Source organism: Macaca fascicularis, chromosome 20 (assembly GCF_037993035.2).
Source record: "Macaca fascicularis isolate 582-1 chromosome 20, T2T-MFA8v1.1".
Taxonomy (NCBI): Eukaryota; Metazoa; Chordata; class Mammalia; order Primates; family Cercopithecidae; genus Macaca; species Macaca fascicularis.
The window spans coordinates 68,123,575-68,147,448 of NC_088394.1; the positions used below are offsets into that span (position 1 = coordinate 68,123,575).

The following is a 23,874-nucleotide window of genomic DNA, read 5'->3' on the forward strand; positions in this document are numbered from 1 at the left end:
TTTTTTAACTCAAGTACAAAAAAATATATGGAATCTCCCAATTTTATTAATCATGCCAAAATGTTAAAAATATTTATCACTAGGTGATGAACTGTAGGTAGTTTTAATTTTCTTTCTTACACTTTTCTTCCAAATGTTCTAGAATAAGCATGTGTCCCTTTAATCATTGGAACCATAACAAAAAGTTATAAAAAGGATTCAAGGTGAATTGCTGTCATCAGTCATTCTCACCCTAGACTCAAGAGGAAGGATCAGTTCTTTAACACATCTTTCAGAATAACAGTGCAGACTATCCTGTGTGCAAAATGTAAGGGAAATCAGCATGCTAATTATTAGCTATATAACCTTGAAGTTAACGTCTCTGAATCTCAGTTTCTTTTCCTATTAAATGAGGACATTAAGCTAAGTAGTCTTTACAATTCCTAAAAACACTAAATTTTATAGGTTTTTTTTTTTAACTACAAATGAAATCAAGCAGAGGGGCATAAAGGAAATATATTAAATTCCTCTTGGTTTAGTTAAATTTTCATGAGCATTTAGGGAGGGTGGGTTTTTATTAGGTCTCAGCTATTTGGTAATATGGTAATATGCTCAGATGCATTTGACATCCAAGCCATGCCAGGTACTTTCATAAAATTTTTTCTCATCTCATCTTCACTAAAACCTTTTTAGGTGAGCATTATTATCCTCATTTTTGCTGATGGAGATCAAGGGGTTAAGAAACTTACAAAAGATCTCTCATGTTGTGGTGAGATTGAAATCCAAACGCTTCTTTGTGAATCTCTAGAATATTGTTAGTTCAGATGTGGAATTGTTGTTTGTTTATCATTTCAACCACTTTATGTACTGGTTACCAAATAAAATACAGTTTCTGCCCTCAAATATTTTTTGTTCTAAGACAGAGACAAAATTCTTACAAAGAAACAATTCTGAAATTAAAATTAAAAATGGTCTATAATGGGGACAAATGGAACCTCTTGGCAATGTGTCTGTATCCTTTAGTGAGAAGCAAATAAAAGGACATTATTATAAAACTGCAAATGGGGGCAGAAACAGTCACTTGTCATTAGTGTCAGGGTCATTTTAATGAAAATTAACCCCAGAAATGCTTGACTAAGCAGTGGAAGCCTACGCACCACTTGGACCTTGACAGAACCAGGGCAGTTAAATCTTTCCTACCTGCACATGAGCTTAAGAGAATAAATCAGTCCAAAGCTACTGGCCATGCTAATTGCTCTAATTATTATCACTGGAAAGGCTAGATAATACCTAGGAGGTATTGAAAGATAACCACAGCCCAGAATAATCTAGTAACCCAAGAATTCCCAGAGGAATACTCAGACACTGCTCACAAAGCCTGGGCCAGTCAGATTGGATGATAAAGCAGACAAATATGTAGCTTGACAGAGAGGATGGATTCTATAGCATAGGGTGTAGTCTTCAGCTGGGGTTGACCATATTCAGTGGGAATAAAGCGCTGTTAGAAAGAATTGGGTAGGGAATCTCAGAAAGTAGTGTTTGGTAGCTTAGAGATGCTTTGGCTTCTAAAGACTGTTGCTCTGTGTGTGTGTGTGTGTGTGTGTGTGTGTGTGTGCACGTGCGCATGCATGTGTGTGTGCGTGTACATGCACATGTGATGTCAGGAATAAGAACTAACCAATTTTTCATCTGCGACCTAGATTTATTTCTTCAAATGTGACTACACACCTAGCATCTATAGGCTATGTGAAAAGGATTATGTCTAAATAAGAGCTTCTAGGATTTTGTGAGGCTTTTTATTATTATTATTATTATTAGAGACAGTCTCACTCTGTCACCCCAGCTGGAGTGGAGTGGCATGATCATAGCTTACTGTAACCTTGAACTCCCAGGTTCAAGTGATCCTCCCACCTCAGCCTCCTGAGTAGCTGAGACTATAGGCATGCACCACCACACTTGGCTAGTTTTTTGTTTTGTTTTCTTTTTGTAGAGACCCCGTATAAAGACATGGGGTCTCGCTATGTTACCCAGGCTGGTCTTCAATTTCTGGGCTCAAGTGATCCTCCCACCTTGGCCTTCCTAAGTGCTGGGATTATAGGCATAAGCCACTGTGCCAGGCAGGTGGGGGGTCTATTGACTTCTTAATTCCCCTGCTGTCCTGAGATAAAAGAGTGACCTAAGGTGGTAAGCTTGACCTCAGAGACTAAGTGAAACAGGCATCTCATGCATGACCAGCAGAATGTGCCTTCTGTGCATCATCTGGGGTGTGGGGAGAGCACATGGTTTCTCCTACTCAGACATTGCTTCTCTGATAGGCTCTTCTTTCAGGTGGTTAAAGAAGTAACTATTCTGAAGTGTTCTAGTTCTTTGAGGAATGCTGATGTATGGATAAAGTATGATGTAACACTGGACCAGAAGTTGGGGAGGTGGCCTCAGCTCCACCACTGACAGACAGGATGGATTCCGTAGCATAGGGTGTAGTCTTCAGCTGGGGTTGACCATATTCAGTGGGAATAAAGCGCTGTTTTAATACACCAGTAAATTCATCTACAGGTACCATGAATTCTTCATTATTAAAGACAGAACTACATGCTTGTTTATTTAAGTAACTCAGAACAAAAAATATGTCAAAACACATAAATTCTATTGTTAGTAGAGTATGACTAAATTTAAGAAGCCCTTACCATGTGCAAAGTACAGATTCTGTGTGGGATACAAACAAGGCCTGTTTCATATCTTTAGGGATCCTGGAATCTCGGAAGATGACAGACCAGTGCATGTATTGCAACCAGTTGAGGTGTAAGAGACAATATGATAATTGCTATCAGCAACTTCATTCAGTCATTCAACAAGTATTCACAGGCACTGTGTGAACTCTAAAAGCAAATTACTTCTCTCTGAGGCAGGCAAGGCAAGGTCACAGAAGCTTTATGGAACTGAGCATTTGGGCTGGTCTTTGAAGAGGAGGTTAAAATTTGTCAGGCAGAGCAGAAGGGAGGCAGGTGTGACAAAGGTCGTGTGGGAGTCAAAGGCATGGGAAAGTATAGGGTGTGCTTGGGAAATAGTGAGTAGTTGGGTTGGGCAAGAATCAAAAATGTGTAATTAGAAAAGGAGGAGATAGGGAGAGATACGCCTGAAAAGATCAATTGTGGCCAGATTCCAGGTGGTAACGTTGAGAAGCTCGAACTTTATTCCGTAGACATCAAAGTCTTGGGGCACAGAAGTCACGTGGTTTCATCTATGCTGTAAGACAATCTGGCAGTCAACGGAATAAAGGAGGAGAGACTGGAGGAGGGAAACTCAGGAAGAGGCTTTCGCAAGAGCTCAGACAAGAAAGAGCCAAACTAGGGTGGAGTGGGATGGAAAAGAGAGATGGATATAGAAGACATGGAGGATGAAGAATCTACAGAACATGACACCGATGTGGACATGAGGCCAAGAAGAGGACAGAGTTGCTGATGAAACTTCTCAAGTGTGGCCATCAGCAGCCCAGCCCTGGACAAATTTTTGAAATAGGTTGGCTTTATTTTTTGTCGCTTCGGAGAGCTCAGTGCAGTACCTCTCTTCTGCAGACCAGGGTCGTGTCTGTTTACTTCCTTTCTACTGTCAAATCTGTCATCTGGAAAGAGTGTGAAATTCATCCTGAAGGTAAGAATTTACAATGCTATCCTTCCAGGCATTTGCCCTTCAATAGATCTCTGGCCTTTAAGGTATAGATAGGAACCTTTAAGAAGGAAATTTCTATTCTTAGCTAGTCATTTTCCAATGTGTTTCTCTTCATGTATTCGATTCCTTTCAGTATAAGCTTGAAGTTTCAGAAGGTAAGTCCTGTAGCCCCATCGTCTTGATAGGTTCCTGGTGCCTGTGACCATGCAGCAGCCCTCCTTTGTCATGTCTACTAGTGTTTGTCCTTTTCCTGTTCAGGGCACTCTACTCATCAGCTCTAGCTTGTTGGTCCTTACTATGATTTGGGCAGGTGACCTGCTACCTAGGAAGTCTTTTATTCTTATGCTCCATGTATTTCAAACTTTGCCTTGGTCCAGCGTAGTATTCAAAACACTGAATAATTTTACAGCCCAGCCGCTGACTTGTCATAAGGAATACTGAGAGCACTGACTGTAAACAACTGTTAGGGCCCTATCAGAACAGCCAGCTGAGTATCCACTTGGATATTGGCATCTTCTGGGTTACGACAGCCTTGCAATTAAGGATGAGCCAACAGACCTGTAATCGGGAACTACACCCAGTCTTTTAAAAACCAGATTAAAACAAAATGAAAAAATAAAATGCAATCCACTGCACTGTCACTGAATTTCCAAAGATTAGTAATGCCAGTCCACTAATACTGATCCACAACTGTCTCTTAGGCAAGGCAGGAAAGAGCCATGGAAATTCGGTGCTGTGACACACTCCCTCAGCTTTAACCTTTCTTCCTTGTGCAGGGTGGGATTTTTTTTTCCCCAGTGCCTTTGAGATGTCCTGGAGAACAGGAAGCAAAACTTCCCCCCAGTTCTTGCCCTGCTGTATCCCACTCCCCTGCACAACCCGGGGCAGCATATTCATGACCCAGTGAGGCTGTGTGTCATGACAAGCTGGCTAGTCTTTTATTAATACCCAAGATTATTCACTCCCCTTTTTATTTGAAAAAGCCAAATAATTTTAAATACCACCCATAAGACTGCAGCTGTCCCCAGAAATGGAATTCTGATTGAATTCCTACTGCTCCTTTAAGAGTCAACTTAAATGTCACCTTTAAATAATAACTGCTGACATTTACCCAGAGCTTACTCTGAGCCAGGCACTTTGCTAAGGACTTCTCATGGATTTCTCATTTCATCCTCAAAAAAGAAAAAAAAAAAAATCCCTCCAAGGTAAGTACTAGTACTCTCCCCATTTTACAGATGTGGAAACTGAGAGGTTAAATAACTTACCCAACGTCTCATACTTGGTAAGTGGGAGAGTCAGCAGTCTGACATCTGGGTCCTCAGCACCATTACATAGCAGGTATTTAGTAAATGACCTGAGGGACGGGCACAGTCTTTGTTTCCCTTTGTGCTGTGTTCTCTACAGTGGCCCTCACATTTGCAGTGACTTAACCAGCACCCATCTTCCCAAACCCAACAAGGCCACTGCCCTATTCCCCCAGACCTGATACCATGCTTGGTGTATTGCAAGCATGCAATAAAATATTTGTGGAAATAAGAGATAGAAGGAGGAAGGAGGGAAGAACAAAAAGCCTTTCTAGTTTGAGGCTTGGAAAATACAGTGACCCGAAATGAACTTTGGAATGAAAAGAAGCTGAGGGCTACACTGGTCTTAGGTTTAACATGCCAGGGATATGCCAGGTGAGTGCCTTTAACCCAGCTACTTGAGAAGCTGAGGAGGGAAGGTCCCTTGAGACCAGGAATTCGAGACCAGTCTGGGCAACATAGCAAGATCCAGACTCAAAAAAACCCAACCAACCAAACCAAAAAACTCCACCAGGATTGCAACCCCAACTCTGCCACTTACTGGCCGCACGACTCCCACGCATATTGCTTTACTTTGAGCCTCAGTTTCCACATCTTGTAAAATGGTTTTCTTTTTTGGAGTTATGAAAATTAAATGAGATGACACATGTACCTGAGCCCAGCAAAGTGCCTGCTACTCAATAACTGTTGTTAAGTGAGAGATAACAGGGAAAAGGTTGGCATATTTCACCTCATATAGAGGGACATGTAGTCATCACTGATATATAAAATATTGCAAGAGACCAGTAACTGTTTCGAGTGATTCCACCAAATGACTATATATGTCTAAACATTAAAGTATGACATATGAAGTATCATCAGGAACATCAATTTTATGTCTCAATGCCAGCTTTACTGAGATGCGTAACTGTTTATATTTATAATGCAAATGTATTGCACGATTCCTGGTCAGAAGAGTTTAAACGTCTGTTCTTTTCTCTCCCCCTTCCTCCCTCCCGAGAGTATGTACTCCTTCCCCACACTGTCCCTCCAGCACCCTTCATCTGCCTGTCACTTTTCAAAGACAAGCTCCTCAGAATGAAATCTCTGCTCTTTGTTTTCCTGGTTTCCATTTTGTATCCTAAAATATTCACTCCAAGTTCCGCCTGACAGACGTCCCTAATCTAATCTCCACGTCTGCTTTCTAATTTTCACAGTCAGGATAAAACAAATAGGTTGGAGTTAATTGCCGGAGCAGCGGGCCGGAGCGCTGAGCTGTGATTTATGAGCTGAGTGCAGGCGCTCTGCAACACATTTTTCTTAATTTATTTTTAATGAGTCTCTCAATTAATTTTCTTGGAAACATCTTAATGATGTTGGAGGCGGGTGTTAATGAGGTCTGCACCAGCTCCTAATTTTGCATATTTTAAAGTGCCTAATGTCATCATGCACCCTTTCTTTCCATTTTAAGAAGAGGTGTCGGGGGTGGCGGGGGGCGAGGATTATTGTTGAATGGAGAATTTTCACTCTTCATGCCTCAGTCTTTGCTTAACCTTTCAGACTTCATGGGCTTTTGGTGTTCTCAGCACAATCCCATGCCCCCTGCTCTCCTTCCCCACCCTTGCTCTCTCTAGGCTCGCTTAGGCTGAGAAGCTGCAGCAGGAAAGGGAGGGAAAGGGCACAATCCTCAGGAAACTGAGAGTTCTGGGGAGCAGTCAGTGGCCCTAGTGAAGATGTCCAGGCGGTACTTTTGCTAGGTTGATTGACCTTTCCCAAAGCAGACTGTGATTAGGGAAAAATGCAACTGGAAGAAACAACTCAAGGGATGTGTTCTTACCATCTGGCCATTTGTTCAGAGCCCTGGGTCCCCTCAATGTGTCTGCAGAGTCTGGGGCATCAGATCCACAGGACTGCAGCACTGTCCACCTTGCATCCTGCAAGGCCTGGAAAAAAATGCCCGAGTACTGTCTCTGAGCCCTGTCTCATACCTCCTGTCTCCACTAAGTCTTCATCATTCTTCACTCTGCATTTGCTACTTGGAGCTCATTTTTCTGATTAAATAGTCGTTAAATGTTTATATAGAAAATCAAGGAAATGCAAAAGAATTTATGAATTAAGGGAAAACCAAGCTCTAATGCTTAAAGACAACCTCTATTCAAATTATGGTATGTTTCCTTCTAGATATTTTTTTCCTGTTCATGGGCTTTTGGTTTTTATTTTATGCATTTGTGATGATACCAAATGTCCTTTTTTCCATTTAACATTATAACATTAGATAACATACTTCCTGGCCGGGCGCGGTGGCTCAAGCCTGTAATCCCAGCACTTTGGGAGGCCGAGACGGGCGGATCACGAGGTCAGGAGATCGAGACCATCCTGGCTAACACGGTGAAACCCCGTCTCTACTAAAAAGTACAAAAAACTAGCCGGGCGAGGTGGCGAGCACCTGTAGTCCCAGCTACTCGGGAGGCTGAGGCAGGAGAATGGCGTAAACCCGGGAGGCGGAGCTTGCAGTGAGCAGAGATCCGGCCACCGCACCCCAGCCTGGGTGACAGAGCGAGACTCCGTCTCAAAAAAAAAAAAAAAAAAAAAAGATAACATACTTCCTTCAAACATCGCTTTTAATGGCTGTTTAATATTCCATCTAACAGATTTGTCATAATTTACTAAACCACTCCACTGTAGTTGGGCATCTAAGCTAATTCTCAAACTGTTATTGCAAATACTTTGTGATGAACATCTTTGTACCGAAGTCTTTTTTAAAAAAAAATAGAAATTAGTTTCTTTGGAATAACCTGAGGAATTATCAATTTAAAGAGTTTAATTCTTTTCAAGACTCTTAATATATATTTCCAAGTTACTTTTCAAAGAGTTATGCCAGTTCATTTCCAACTGCCATACATGAGTGTATCTGTTTCTGCAATCTTGTGATAGTATGGAGAATTATACAAGTGTAAAAAATATTTGCTAAGCTGGCATTTTAAATGTATTTGTTTAATTTCTCCACAAGTCCCCTCTTTGGGTAATGTTTCAGTTAAACTGAAGGCTGCTTTTCCTAAAGAACTTTCTAGGCCATAAACCCTAACATGGCCAAGACCTGGATTCTTCTGGCGCATAGCAGAGTCTAAGCAAATGTGTGTTATATTGACTTATCCACAAAACAGAAAATTGAGGACGTATCTCTCTTTTGGCTTCCCTGCTTTCCTCTGTGAAGGCTCTCTGCCTTCACTGCCTTTCTGCTGATAATTCCATACCTGTATCTCATCCCTCTTCTTTTTCTGGAATGCCAGCCTCAAATTTCATACCATCTGGGTGTCCTACCTCCACCTGGATCTGCCAATGACCTGTCCGGCTCAGCATTTCCAAAACTGAGTACACATCTCTTCATTCATGTTTTCTAGCTCCCATGGGCACCAGTCTTCTGCCGGGCCCCGTCCTCACAGGCCCCCAACACATGCACATTCAGTCAGTGAGCAAGTCCTATGGATATACCTGTCCACACCCTCCTGGGTGCCTCTTCCCTCCCATCCCTGCAGCCCTGCTTCAGACCCATCTCTCGCCCTACACTAGTGCAGAAGTAGTCCCACCGCTGTCTTCTGCCTGCAGTCTTTCCCTATGCGCCTTAGCCCTTCACAGTACCGGGGCACTTTCTAACACCAGTAAAAAGCCCTACATCGATTCTCTCCTCCTTGAATAAAGAATACAGTTCACAAACCTCAATAATACATCATGGTGACTACAGTTCATAACAATATATTGTATATTTGAAAATTGCTGAGAGAGTCAATTTTAAGTGTTCTCACCACAAAACATAAGTATGTGAGGTAATGTATATGTTAAATAACTTGATTTAGCCACCCCTCAATGTATACATGTCTCAAAACATCATGCTATATACCATAAATTGATAGTTTTTACTTAATTTAAAATACTTAATTACTTAGTTAATTAATTTTTTAAAAATCTACAGTATGTGATGAGGGGCTTTCATACCATTTGTCCCCTCGTGTATTACACATTTTTCAAACATTCCATGCCCTTTGTTGGGGTTACTTCCTAAGCCTGTGATGCCCTTTTACCCATACCCCATAGAACAGTTGCATGCAACCTTTTTCCTGGAGGTTTATTTACCACTGTGGTTTCAACACATCTGGAATATATTTTGCACATGGTAGATGCCTAGTGAACTTTAGCAAGTGAGCGTAGGGATAAGGCATCTGTAGAAATGTGTGTCTTTCAAAGCTGTTACCCACTGTACTTTCTGGAATGTTTTGCACACGAGGTTAGAAGCTGATATTTGAAATTTTAAAGAGCCTTTCAACTTGAGGATTAGATGTTTATATTTAAAATGTTTTAGTATTAGACTGGGTGCGGTGGCTCACGCCTGTAATCCCAGCACTTTGGGAGGCTGAGGCAGGTGGATCATTTGAGGTCAGGAGTTTGAGACCAGCTTGGCCAACATGGGAAGACCCCTGTCTCTACTAAAAATACAAAAATTAGCCGGCGTGGCGGCTGTAATCCCAGCTACTCAGGAGGCTGAGGTAGGAGACTTGCTTTAACCCAGGAGGTGGAAGTTGCAGTGAGCCAAAACAGCGCCACTGCACTTCAACCTGGACGACAGAGTGAGACTCAGTCTTAAAAAGAAAAAAAAAATTTAAGTATTAAGAATCCTTCAATCTGGGAAAAATAGTTTTTCAAGGCATTTCTGTTTTCTGGTAGATTCCATTGATTTTTTTGCTGGACATTTATTAATTTCCATTAAAGGATCTATTGAGTGTCTCCCACTAATTCCTTGTGCTTAGTGTAGGTATTATCAGAAGGTTCCCTGAGAAAAGAGCACAGATTTTAGCTTTAGGTGCTAATTGGTTCAAATAAGATTTTGTATCCAGATGCAGACCTAAATATCTAGTAGTCTTAGAGTTCAAACAGGATCTTTCAAGCATTATCTTAAAGCTAAAGGATTTTTTTTTAAGCCTTCTGACCAGTAGCAACAATTCCATTACAACTGTGTGATTCTAGCCTTTGGCCCAAACATTTGTCAAATAAATTAATACACTACAAGTGAAACTCTAACATCAGAGGCATTGTTTTGGAGGTATTTTTAAGCCATGGATTTACACAGAGATCATCAATGGAAGAAAGCAAGATGGGAAGGCAAGGATAATATCAATGGTTTTAGATATGAGGTTGAAAATAACTGGCTTTGGATCTGATACATAACATTACTATTATTTCTAGTATTGACCATTATGTTTTAGAATTTTTAAAATAGTATCATTAAATTCCTTGTTTTATTTTTAATTTTTAAAATTTTCTAGCAAAGTATATTGTCATAATAGATTTTGCTGTGACAAATAACCTATTAAAGTCCTAATAGGTTTTGCTATAACAAATTTCAGAGACTTAACATGACAAAAGTTTATTTCTTGCTCACACCAAGTTTAAGGTAGACAATTTTAGTAGGATGGCACTTCCAGGCCTCTCCCTGGTGACCCAGGGATCCAGGCTCTGCTTTCTCCTATGGCAATCTTGGTGTCTTCTGCTGGATCCTCTGTGGTAGGCTAGCCAGTGAGTAGAGGAGAGTGTATGAAGGGCTATCCTGCAGACCTCAGGGGCCAGCTGTGGAAGTGGCATACTTCATCTTAGTGGTATGCCAGAGCTGACTCATTATAACTCTCAAGAGTCACTTGTTAAATTTTGCAAGCTAATTTTGAAGCACAGGCATTATTACAAATTAAATTATATAAGTATACCATTAAGTAAAAATAAATAAATAAATAACAAAGGTAATAGAGGTTGAATATCCCTTATCTGAAATGATTGGGACCAGAAGTGTTTCAGATTTCAGATTTTTTTCAGATTTTGGAATTTTTGCATATGCATCAGGAAATATCTTGAGGAGTGGGCCCAAGTCTAAACATGAATTTATTCCTATATGTTTCATGTATACCATATACACATAGCCTGGACATAATTTTATATAATATTTTTAGTAATTTTGTGCATGAAACAAAGCTCATGTACGCTGAACTATCAGAAAGCAAAGGTGTCACTGTCTCAGCCACCCGTGTGGACAGTGTGCGGTTGTTTGGCATCATCATCATTCCTGACTCTGACTTCGTATGCTACTGATAAATAATTGTTGTCTTACATTCATGCACACACAAGTACTTGACAGTAAAAAGTAGGACGTACCATTAATTCTGTAAAAAAATAATGTGTTCAGAGTAACTAAGCAGCTTAGTAGCATCCCCAGAATACCCGCATCAGCTCTGAAACAACAGCAGCAACCAACAATGGCAGGCTTTCTGCCTCCACCTATGATGCTGTGTTTTGATTACAGGTTACCATGCAGCGTATTTTTTTTTTTTTTTTTAGGTGAGAAGAAACATCAGAAGTAGTTAAGGAATCAGGAAATGTTTCCTATAGGGACGAGGAGGCATTCTGCTGACTTTTTGAAATGTTTCCTCCAGAGTCATCTGCCTCATTAACAAGGGTTTTTGTCTTAGAAGTTGCTCTTTGAGTTTATAAACTGACATGATTTCATGTTCTGTTATGAACGTATGCTGCTTTAAATGCTTCGGGAAGCCCATCACACATTTTCACCATGTTGTCTCTAAGCACTTTTTCTACAGTGTTAACAATATCATGTTGACTGGGCACAGTGGCTGAAGCCTGTAATCCCAGCACTTTGGGAGGCCAAGGCAGGTGGATCACCTGAGGTTAGGAGTTCGAGACCAGCCTGGCCAACATGGTGAAACTCCACCTCTACTAAACATATAAAAATTAGCCAAGTGTGGAGGTGCGCACCTGTAGTCCCAGCTACTGAGGAGGCTGAGGCTGGAGAACTGTTTGAACCCAGGAAGCAGAGGTTGCAGCTCAAATTGCACCACTGCATTCTAGCTTTGGTGACAGAGTGAGACTCCATCTCAAAAAAAAAAAAAAAAAACCACAACAATGTCATCTTCAACATTGTGCACCTGTGTTTTAACTGCAACCCATCAAATGAGGTCAGGTGTGGAATTTTCTACTCATGGCATCATGTCTGTGCTCAAAAAGTTTCAGACTGTGGAGCATTTTGGATTTCAGATTTTCAAATTAGGGATGCTCAACTTGTGACTATTCAAGCGTCATCATTTCGTATTTTACTACACTCGGCTATTATCTACACTTGAGATTATTTAGACAACTTGTATGGATAAGCAGGAAATACTATATAGCAATAGCTACTGTGCATTTCTTCCTGACCCCATGTTTGGAGGCATCATGTTGATAGTTTGAAATTGACCATGGTGGGGATATTTATACCATGGAAACAGGCAAACACTATAAATCAGAGCTTGACTTATTGTTCTGTTGATTTTCTAGAGACTTTTGTTTTGTTTTGTTTTGTTTTTGAGACAAACTTTCACTCTTGTTGCCCAGGCTGATCTTGGCTCACTGCAACCTCCACCTCCCGGGTTCAAGCAATTCTGCCTCAGCCTCCCGAGTAGCTGGGATTACAGGCGCCTACCACCACACCCAGCTAATTTTTTGTATTTTTAGTAGAGACGGGGTTTCACCATGTTGGTCAGGCTGCTCTCGAACTCTTGACATCAGGTGATCCACCCGCCTTGGTTTCCCAAAGTGTTGGGATTACAGGCGTGAGCCACCGTACCTGGCTGGCCTAGAGACTTTTAAAAGTTATGAAGTATTATTAATTCAGATTAACTAAAAGCATGTTGTGTCTGTAGCCATTACATTCCGAATAGCACAAAATATTGAGAGAATATCCTTACAGTATTTGAAAACTGTTAACTGATTCAGCAAAGAAGTTGCCCACATTACCGATGACGAAGTAAATTCTGATATACATAAAAATCAACAAAAGCATTCTGAGAGAATCAATCTGCTGTATGGAAATGACAACAGAGTATTGTGTATTTTAAAATGTAATTATAATATTAACTATAAAAACTTGCTATGCAACCCTTATATTAGCAAATTTATCATAAATTCAATACATATGCATATGTTTTTTTCTGGAGGGCCAATTGTTAAACTTTTACCAGCATATCCTTCCCTCTTCTTATGCTTCATTGGCCAGAATTCAATCATGTGGTTTCACCTAGATGCAAGGACTGGAGAGCAATTAGATTAGCTGTGTGTCCAAGAAGAAGAGAACCATCTATGGGACACACTCATCTCTCCCCAGGCAAGACAACTCAAAGTCCTATCCAGTCACTTCATTCCAGCTAAAAGTCCGGGATCTCTGGATGATGCAAAGACTCTTGTCTTTGTGACTATCATGTGACTCTTCTTGGCATGGCACCCAATGAACTAAACGAAGTTATATTTCCTCCCTTTCTCGCTTCACTACTACTTATACTGTAGTGAAGCAAGCTGCCTGCAATAATTGCAATTACAAATTCCCGCTCAGAAAAGGAATGAAAAGGGGGTACACTGAAGCCACTCACTCTTAACAAATGCTGGAATCCTATGGGGCAGATCTCTGCTTGTTTCTCTGGGCCTTTGTCATTTATGCTCTACTGGAAGCAGTAAGTTTTTTCAACCCTTTGACTCAGCAAATGTCTGGACTCTTGGTATTCCCATTTATTTCTGTTTACAAACCTGCTAATTCTCTCCTGAGTTTATCTCCTTAATAGCGTAGCAAAGGCTGCCAATAAAAACCAACACACATTACTAATAGTCTGCTTTCTAGACTCCTCCTCTAGAGCTGCCAGCTAGAGAGGAGACCTTATATCTAGTGCATTACCACAGGTGACAGTTTTACCACTGCATACTCTGGGCCTTTTCTTTCCAGCTACTGCTGATGGTGTCCTTGTCACTTACTGCCTGACCATTAAACCAATGCCACATATATTTGGTTTTTATTAGGGCATTGTTTCACTTCCATTTCTGTATTAATCAAATAGGATAGGCTAAGCTGTGATAACAAACTCTAGCAGCTTAACACAAGAAAATCATTTCTGCCTAATGGAAAGTTCATCCAGATTCTTGTCATAGGGCAACTCTCCTCTAAGTAATGATTCTGGGATGGAGGATTCTTCCACCCAGTAGTTCCATGTCCCCTGGGGTTTCCTCAGAGCCCTCAACACTCAACTGACCATCAAGCAAAGAAAGAGAAAGGAGGCCCAGGTGTACTTTAGGGGCCGGGCCTGGCAGGGGTATATCCCTCTTCCACCCCATGCGCCATTGGCCAGGACTCAGTCACATGTTCCCACTTACATGCAAGATAGCATATGTGCTTTGGTAGTGTAGAAAGAAGAGAAAGGAAGAAGAAGAGAAAGAAGAGAGAGATTGGTGAACAGTAGCATCTACATACAGCCAAAGAGGGTAAAGGTATTTAGTGTATTTATCCTCTTCCTGACAAAAAGATCTTAAAATACCTGAACTTCCCTCATGACTTCTTCCACCCATCTTCCCTGTTAGGATTTTCTAGTATTGTAGTTTCACCAACCTTTTGTATGAGCCAAATGAGGGTTTTTTGTTGTTGTTGAATGGGCGAGTGGTTAGTTTTTGTGTGTTTTTACAGTGAGTACTTACTTATTTAATCAACACATTTCACCTGCTTTATTCACTGTTGCCTCCTCTGTCCTCTTCTCTTCTGGTATAATTTGCCTTCTTGAAACTATTTCCTCTATTCATTCTTTCTGCAAGGGTCTAAGACAAGTAAACTCTTCATCTTTATATGTCTGGAAATGTCTTATACAACCTCACTTTTGAATTATAATTTAGTTGGGTATAAAATTCAAGGTTGTCAATTATTTTCCCTAAGAATTTTGAAGGTTGTTCTATTATCTTCTGATACGATTATCCTGACAAAAGTTAGCTGTCAGACTAATGACTTTTCTTTTGTAGACAATCTTGTTCCTCTCTCTCTCTCTCTCTCTCTCTCTCTCTCTCTCTCTCTCTCTGTCTCTCTCTGGAAGCATTTATTACCTTACCTTTCTCTGCTTCACTACACTGTGTCTAGGTCTGGATTTATTTCTCTTTATTTTGTCATGTTTGGGACTCTGTATGTTTCTTAAATTTAAGGGCTCATGTCCTCCTTCAATTTTGGAACTTCTGTTTTCTCAAATATTGGTTCTTCTCCAATCTTGTTTTTCTTTCTCTGGAATTTCTATTAGACATGCATTGGCGGGTTACATTCTGGGATTTCTTATTACTTCTCTTTCACATTGTACATTTACCTCACTGTATAGTATTTTTTATTATTTCCTTTGGTCTCTCTTCCAGTTTGCTCATTCTCACTTCAGCCATGTCTAATCTCTTTCACTCACCACTGAAGGTATATCTCAGGACTGATTTTTATTTCTGGAATTTATATATTTTTCTCAATGTATTTTGGGACTTTCTTTTTTATGGTGTCCTAATCTTACCTTAAGTTTTTCTTTCCTTTCATTATGTTTTTGAACCTTTTAGATACATTGCTAAAGTCCCTTTTATATTCCTCTAATTTCCATGAGGTCTTTGATATGATTTCTCCCTTTTGATGTACCTGCTGACATCTCTTATAATGTTGGATTTATTCCTGTGTTTTGTCACATTGTCAATTAGCCTATTTTGCTGGAAGTTATCTTTTGTGGGGTCCTACACATGCTCTGTATTGTGAATGTGTCTTTATTATGGATTTCCATCATTATGCTGGGAACTCTACAAGATTCAAACATTCCAGATCAATTTTTATGACAGTTTCTAGACTCTGAATTTCCATAGAGCATGATTAGTAATAGAATTTGGCCCCACATAAATTAGGAATACTAATTTCTCATCATTCCTTCTACCCTGTGCCTGGAACAGGCAGCCCATCAGTGCTGCATCCTGAAGCTGACAGAGTTCTTCTGACTGCAACATCTTTTCACTGTTTGCAGAGAGACTCCTTCTAGGTTCCTCTTAGCACCTATCCCCAGATGGATCAAATCCCGGGCCTTAAGGCACATATGGTTTCTGGTTACTTCCGTGAGCCATATGACATCATGTGCTATGAACTATCTTTATTTCTGACTCCTAGAATGTTAATTTTCTTGATTTAAATTTTGCCTATATAATATTTAAATTTATATTTATTTTTGCATTTCTTTGTGTTTGCATATCAGTCTAGATGGTCAAGTTGACATCAAAGTAATATATGCAAAATTAGGTATTCAAATAGTATCAAAAACTTATAATGGGCCGGGCGTGGTGGCTCATGCCTGTAATCCCAGCACTTTGGGAGGCTGAGGCGGGCGGATCACGAGGTCAGGGGATCGAGACCATCCTCGCTAACACAGTGAAACCCTGTCTCTACTAAAAATACCAAAAATTAGCCAGGCGTGGTGGCGGGCGCCTGTGGTCCCAGCTACTCTGGAAGCTGAGGCAGGAGAATGGCGTGAACCCAGGAGGCAGAGCTTGCAGTGAGCAGAGATTGCATCACTGCACTCCAGCCTAGGAGACAAAGCGAGACTCCATCTCAAAAAAAAAAAAAAAAAAAAAAACTTATAATGAAAAACAAGAGACTCCTTTCTACCTGTCCGCCATGTACTGTCCTAGTTCTGCTCCACGAGGACAACCACTTTCAACTCTTTTAGCTGTTTCTTCTGATAGTTACCTCCACACTTAACACAGTGTATTTAAACTGGTCATTTTTTTTCAATGTTAGAAATTATTCAGTGACTGCGTATTATGATAAATGAGAACATAGTTATCTTATTCCACTGATCACTCCTTGTTTTGGTTATATACTCAATATTTATAACAGAATGATTATGTTAATACTGTTCACTATGGAGCCAAATAGTGAACTATGATTGCATTTTCTTTCCAGTGCAACTTTGGAATTTTCTGTAAGTTTCTATTTGCTGTTTATGGGTAAAATTTGCTACCTACTAATCCTTGATCTCTTCCCCAAAATATTCCATCATATCAGTTTTCGCTCAGCTTTTTTGTATTAGTTATCTTTCACTGTGTGGCAAATTGTCCTCAAAACTTTGCAACTTAAAACAATGAGCATTTATTATCTCACAATTTCTGTGGGAAAAGAATCAGACTTGGATTAGTGGGGTCCTCTAATTCAGGATATCTCACAAGGATGCGATTAAGGTGTCAGCCAGGACTGTAGTCCTCTCAAGGTTCAACCAGGAGAAGATCTACTTCCAAGCCCACTCCAGTGATTGTTGGCAGGATTATTTCCTCACAGGCTTTGGCCAGGGCCCTCCCTTGGTTTCTTGTCACATGAGCCTCTCCACAGGGCAGCTCACAACCTGGCCACTGGCTTCATCAGAGCAAGCAAGTGAGAAAGCAAGATGGAAGCCAGAGTCTTTTTAAACCCTCATATTGGAAGGAACACCCCATCACTTTTATCATATTCTATGAATTAGAGCAAGTCACTAGGTCCAGCTCAAGAGGAGGGGATTATAGAAGAAAGGACTGCAGGGAGTCTGAGATGACTAGAAGTCTCTTTAGAAGATGCCTACCACAGCTTTTCCCCACCCCCCGGGGCTCTTGCTCTAATCTGGACCAGTTAATCTCCAGTGAGAGTTCCTTCACCACTTTCTTAGGTTGATGTCTGTTTCCTGGAACCCATGGTCTCCTTTCGTGGTTTACTCTCTCTCATTTTAGGAGAGCACATCTGTAGCAAGTGCTGTCAATTAAAGATACTGTGAAGATAAGTGTTCTAAGTCTTTCTGTGTCTGAAATGCCTTTATATTTATATTCCCTAACATTTGGATAGATATAAAATTCGAGGCCAAAAATTACTTTCTATCAGAATTTGTAAGGTGTTGCTCCATTTTCTTCTAGCATCAAATGCAACTATTAAGATGTCTGATTTTTCATTCCTCTGTAAGTGACCAGTTTTTATCCCCCCTGGAAACTTTCAGGATCTTTTCTTTAACCCAGATATTCTGAAATTTTACAGTGATATTATCGGTTAAAGGCTCAGTCTTCATGTATTGCGCTGGATACCCCGTTCACCTTTTCAGCCTGAGATTCATGTCCTTACATTTTGGGAATTGTTCTTGTATATTTTCTTTGATAATTTCCTGTGTTCAGGAAATTTATCTCTTCTCTTCTCTTCTCTTTTTATGGAATTCCTATGAGTTGGATGTCGGACCTGCTAGAACAGGAGTAAGCAAGTTTTTTGGTAACGGGCCGGACGGTAAACGTTTTAGGTTTGGTGAGTCACATGTGGTCTATCACATCGTCTTTCTTTTTTTTTTTTTTTTTAATACAACCCATTACAAATTTTAAAAGCACTCACAGCTTAAAGAACATATAAAAACAGGCCACAGGCTGGATTTGGCACATGGACCATTCATTGCCAACCTCTTCTAGATAGGTTTATCCTCTATATATCTTACCTGTTCTCTCCTATTTTCTATTACATCTTGCTATAATTTCTGGGAGATTTTCTTGAGGGTGTGGTAGGCATCTTCTAAAGAGACTTCTAGTGTTCTCAGACTCCCTGTAGTCCTTTCTTCAATAATCCCCTCTTGAGCTGGACCTAGTGACTTGCTTCTAATAAATAAAATATGATTAAAGTGATGGGGTGTTCCTTCCAATATGAGGGTTTAAAAAGGCTCTGGCTTCCATCCTGCTCTCTCACTTGCTTCCTGTTTTCTATTACATCTTGCTATAATTTCTGGGAGATTTTCTTGATGTTACCTTCCAACTATTTTACCACTGTTTTTTATTTTAGAAATTTTTTTTGGATACAAGGTCTCACTATCTTGCCCAGACTGAAGTGCAGTGGCAGGATCTCAGCTCACTGCAACCTCTACCTCCCAGGCTCAAGCAATCCTCCCACTTCATCCTCTCTAGTAGTTGGGAATACAGGTGCACACCACCATGCCCAGCTAAGTTTTTTGTATTTTTTGTAGAAACAGGGTTTCACCACATTGCCTACACTGTTCTTGAACTCCTGAGCTCAAGCAATCTAACCACCTCAGCCTCCCAAATTGCTGGGATTACAGGCATGAGCCACTACGCCGGGCCCTAGAAATTCTGTTTTTAAATTCTAAGAATTCTTTCTTATTCTACAATTGTTCCCTTTGCATGACATCTTCTCAAATCTCTCTAAAGATTTGAATTAGAAGGGTTTTTTTTTTCTTTTTTAAGTTTATTTTCTGTTTCCCACATTATTTCTCTTTCTGTTTGTCTATTTTTGTTTCCTTTCATTCAGAAGCTTCCCTCAAAAATCCTTGCCTGTCACTATATTTAAATGTGACATTCTAAACAGGGGGCATTTTCTTTGGGAGTGGGAGCAGGGCTTGCCAACTAACAGGCTTCGCTTTAAGGTTATGAAGTAGAGAATGTTTGTATGGGAAAGTTTAGTCCCTAGGGCCATCTAGTTTATTCAGAGAAGAAACTTCTGGTTTTCTGCCTGAGGACAGATGCCTTACCTCTGGTGTTCTGTGCATTGAGACTGGGAGGTGGGAGGAAGGCCAGCTGTTCTGGTCACTGATTTTTATCCAAGCCCTTCAACCATATCACACTCACCACACACAGACTTAAGCCCCAAGCTCCAAGTCTAGTTTGTTTCATAAGACCTAAGTCCCTATGTTGCTATAGGGCTTGAAGAAGACAACTTCTCTGAAAGCACCTAGCACACCCTTAAGTGCAAAAGAATCTCTTTTCCTTCAGCTTCCCTTTACTAATCTGTCCTCTAAGGTGATAAAACCATCCCTTACCACCCTTCACCAACTGTTAAAGAACTTACCTAGCAAAGAATCCGCTTGGCAGGGGACTATTTCTAGCCCCTTCTGGCGTATGGTAGATCTTGGTAATCTTGGGCTACAGAAGAGTCGGCTACTGGATCATTTTAGTAAAGGTGGCCATGAGACTAACTTAACGTGTCATTTGCCCCGAGAACGAACCCCTGGCAAGCGTCACTCTTACTGTACTAGGGAAGACTTCACCTCCTCAACACTCTATTTTGCTTTGAGTCAACCACTGGTGACCCAGTAGCCAAGGGAGTGAAATCGCCCCTGGTTTCCTCACAGCCTGTCAGTCTCTATTAAATCAGAGAAAGCTGAAAAATTGATTCTTTTTTGTCCCTGTCCAAATGTGGCAGCTGTTTAATTTCAATTAGCAAAGCTTGAAAAAGAATATTATGCCAGGAGTAATTAAAGCAGGAGGGGGTTCCTTGCTCACCTGCACTCATCCTCCTAATTGAGGATCTGAGGTGTCCCCCAGCAGGGCTGTGAAGTTTGGATTCTCGGGAATTCTGGTGCCTGGGGCTTTGATGTAGCTCTCTCTTCAAACAAGTGACAGGACAGGAAGCACAAGCCTCCAGGAAGGATTCATTTAACTTTTTAAAGTCTAAAAATTAGCTGTACAGATCAGACTTGTCTACACCAAAACGCCACCTTGTTCACTTCAAGCCCTTGCTTTTGCTCTCTACAAGTCATCTGTCTGCTTTCAAAGCTCCTCCTCCTCTCCTGCTGGGGAAGGCCAACTCCTTTCTCCTTTATCAAACAAGTATTTGTTCTGGTTGACACATTTGAATCTTTACCAACAAGTGAAGCAACCCCCTACCTGCAACTTCATAAGTTTCACTGCATCCATCATAGTCCCAGGAGGAAACAGAATTCACTCCTAATGGTACAGATGGATGGAATTTAAGGAAGGTGCTACTGACAGAGGAATGGACAGGGGTGTGAGAACAAGCAAGGAAAGCTGCCTAGAGACTAGCAACACCAGGAAGCTGTTACTACCCACAGGGTGAAGGACCAGAGCCAGTGAGAGCCGGAGGAATGGCCCAGCAGCAGCTGCAGTCATAGAAGGATGTGAACTTCCCAGAGAGGCTGAAGCAGGGTAAGAACAGGGAAGACACGCCCTGCTGCCTTTCCGTCTTCTGCATGTGCCTCCCATGGCCAACTAGCCAGGAGAGTTCATTGTCACTTCTCGTGTATGGGTCTTGTTTCCCAGCTTGTGTGTGGTCAACCTGAGGGTCAATATTATGTCTTATAGTTGTTCTGTATCCCATGTGGCTTAAACGAATACTGAGCACATGGTGCTTAACAAATGCTCTGGTTAGATTATTTGAGCATAATTTGTTATTATATTTTAGAAAAAATTGAGAAGATGTCTCCATATATTGTATTTTACATATATTATGATGACAATGTATATTTAAGAATATGATATACAGATATATTACATACAGATAATACATACATGGATTATATATAGATAATATCATATATACAGATATCTGTATGCAAAATGATACATAGATAACTATATATGATAATAATATATAATTGAAAATATGTGTGCAGTATCCTTGTAAATTAATAAGTGGGTCTCAACTGAAAATATAGAGATGACCTTCTTTAAAATAAAAGTAAGAAAACAGTGAACTCAGTGACAAATGACAGCTAATGGGCATGTTTGGCAGCAACTTACAAATCATGCAAAGCCAACCTACCTGGGATGCTTGGAGTAGAGATACAGGCATGCTATGCATGTGACTTTCTGGACACAAGTGCTATTTGAGGGCTATTTGTATGCTCTTCTTTAAGAGATTTAAGTGATGGAAGATATGGGGTTTCCAGGAAGAGGGCTCACCAGGGCTGAGTGCCCAGGCCCACTGGCCATGTGGGATCTGTCTAAGAGCAGAGTTGTGTGGAGGAAAGGGAGCCACACTGGTGAAACATGAAACTAGGATTATAGAAAACAGTTTGCAAGCTCAAAAAGGATTTCATCACTCTTTACACTTAACATTCTGCAGAGTCTCAAGCCCTCCATTGTGATCATTGCGCTGATCAGATGGGGACCAATGCAAGGACATGTCACCGTGCCTCAGCCAACTCACCACCTGCTCCAGCTCACACAACTGCAGGTTCTCTGGCTTCTTTCTGACCCATCTCGCACCAATGCCTGAAAGGTGTATTTCCGTGTATTTCTTTTAAGTAAACACTAAGGTGGTCAACACACTGAAACATCCATTGTTCTGCACCAATGTTGAAAAGCCACGAATCGCACAGAAAAATTAACTTTGATGATATCTTTCTAAGAGGCATGCATCTTTATCCACAGCACACTTTAGATTATGAACTGGATTATTCCTTTGCCCCAGAGCCCTTCTGAGCCACCTGCTTCTGCCAACAGTTGGCATGCCTGCCAAAAATGCGAACTACTTTAAAGTTACCTTTGGGAAAATATCATTAGAATGGAAAATTATATATTCAATTTAATAACCTGGGGGAAGAGGAATGACAGAACAAATGTCCACATGGATTAGCATAAAAGCATCAAGTCAGAAGGTCTCTTTTACCATGTAAAGAAATGTTGAGTAACCCTGCTGCCCATTCAGATTAGTCTGTGACTTTTCTGCTTCTTTTGGCTGACAACATTCTCAATTGTGTGGTCTGTGTCTTCCTGCATCCTTTTCCCTACCACACATTTCTTCATTAGCCTTCAACAGCTAACTTCATGGCACTGTGGTGGTGAATTTTATGTGTCAGCTTGATTGGGCTACAGGGTGCCCAGACATTTGGCCACACATTATCTTGGATGTGTGTATGAGGATGTTTGTGGATGAGTTTACCATTTGAATTGGTGGACTGAGGAAAGCAGATTGTCCTCCCTAATGTGAGTGGGCCTCACCCTATCAGTTGAAGTCCAAAAATTCAGACCGTAAAGGCCAAGAGGGAGCTTTTCGTGCCTGGCTGTCTGAACTGGGACATTGCCTCTTTCTGACCTTTGAATGTGAACTGAAACATTGGCTCTTCTTGGGTCTTAATTCCGCTAGCTTTTGGACTGAAATTTGTACTATGCTCAGGCATTTGGACTCTCACTGGAACTACACATTGGCTCTTCTGGGTCTCCTTCTTGCTGACTGTAGATCTTGGGACTTAGCCTTCATATTCATGTGAGCCAATTTCTTATGATAAATTTCTTTATATATGTATATGTGTGTGTATATCAATATGCACACACACATGCGCGCGCACGTGCTCACACACACACACACACACACTCACGCCCTATTGGTTCTTTTTCTCTGGAGAACCTGGACTGTACTCTCAAATGTCACCAGTGGTCTTCCTTCCAGGCTCTATGAGAGGCTCTCCACATTCACCTTGTTGATGCTGGAGTTACCTCTTAGTTCTCAGCCCTCCTCTCACAACCTCCTCTAATTCTCAATGCTGTAATTCCCATTTCTCTACTAAACCTCAAGCTTGAGTTATTCTGTGTCCCAGCACAAGATCTCCTACTACCTATTAGCCTTGCAACTTAGTTCCCCTGTCTCTCCTAAAATTCAGTGGGTCTAAATCTTGTTTCTCTCAAAACCATTCCTTTTTCTTCTTAAGTCTCTTGCTTCTGGCTGAAAACCTCCATGTCTGCTTCTCCCACCCCAGGAGCCAATTAATCACAAGCCCTGTGGCTTTTTCTTTCATTTCTGAGGGCATCCCCATCTTTTCTTTCCCTCTTCTTCAACCCTAGCCCAGCCTCCTCCTCACGTGCAGCAGCCTTCTCATTGGCCTCTCCGTCTTCCATCTCCCTTCAACCTGCACTCTGCACTGTCAGCCTGATTGTAGCTGAACATTTGTACATCCCATTTGTCTCCACTTGAAAATCTCCAGTGACTCAGGGCCAAGCCCAGACTTCTTTACAGAGTCTCTAAGCCTCTCCACCATCTGACCCGCCATTCCAGGGTAGCTACCGAGACAAAATGGAGCTCCAGGCCATTGGAGCCACAGGGCTGCCTTCCTCAGGAAGCTTGTATTCCTTCCAACTGTGAAACATATAGTATGGGAAGGACTCATCTTTTCCAATTTAAAATCCCCTTTCTACAGGCATATTTTTAAAATTTTGAGATCACATGCACTCTGGGTGAAAACACGATTCACGTGAAGTTCACTATAAAGCTTTTAGGAAGGTAAGCATTTCCTAGCCTCCTTTGCTATTGTTACTTTTAGCTACTGTCATCATTGCCATGTTGAGTTCAGCTAAAAGC

At 41.0% G+C, this 23,874-nt stretch overlaps 1 protein-coding gene across 10 annotated transcripts in view; it reads left to right on the top strand.

Moving 5' to 3' along the window:
• The window catches only part of PMFBP1 (polyamine modulated factor 1 binding protein 1), a 532,821-nt gene that overhangs the window by 413,392 nt on the left and 95,555 nt on the right, over positions 1–23,874 (top strand). For 9 of the 10 annotated variants that reach the window (XR_012429325.1, XM_065537355.2, XM_065537354.2 and 6 more), the window contains exon 1: positions 3,306–3,627. The exons of the other annotated variant lie outside the window; for it this stretch is intronic. Coding sequence is in view for 2 of the 9 variants with exons in the window: in XM_065537354.2 (XP_065393426.1) it covers positions 3,438–3,627 (190 nt within the window). In the remaining 7 variants the exon portion in view is untranslated. Of the gene's footprint in view, positions 1–3,305; positions 3,628–23,874 lie in introns of those variants that run through there. 10 annotated transcript variants of the gene reach the window in all.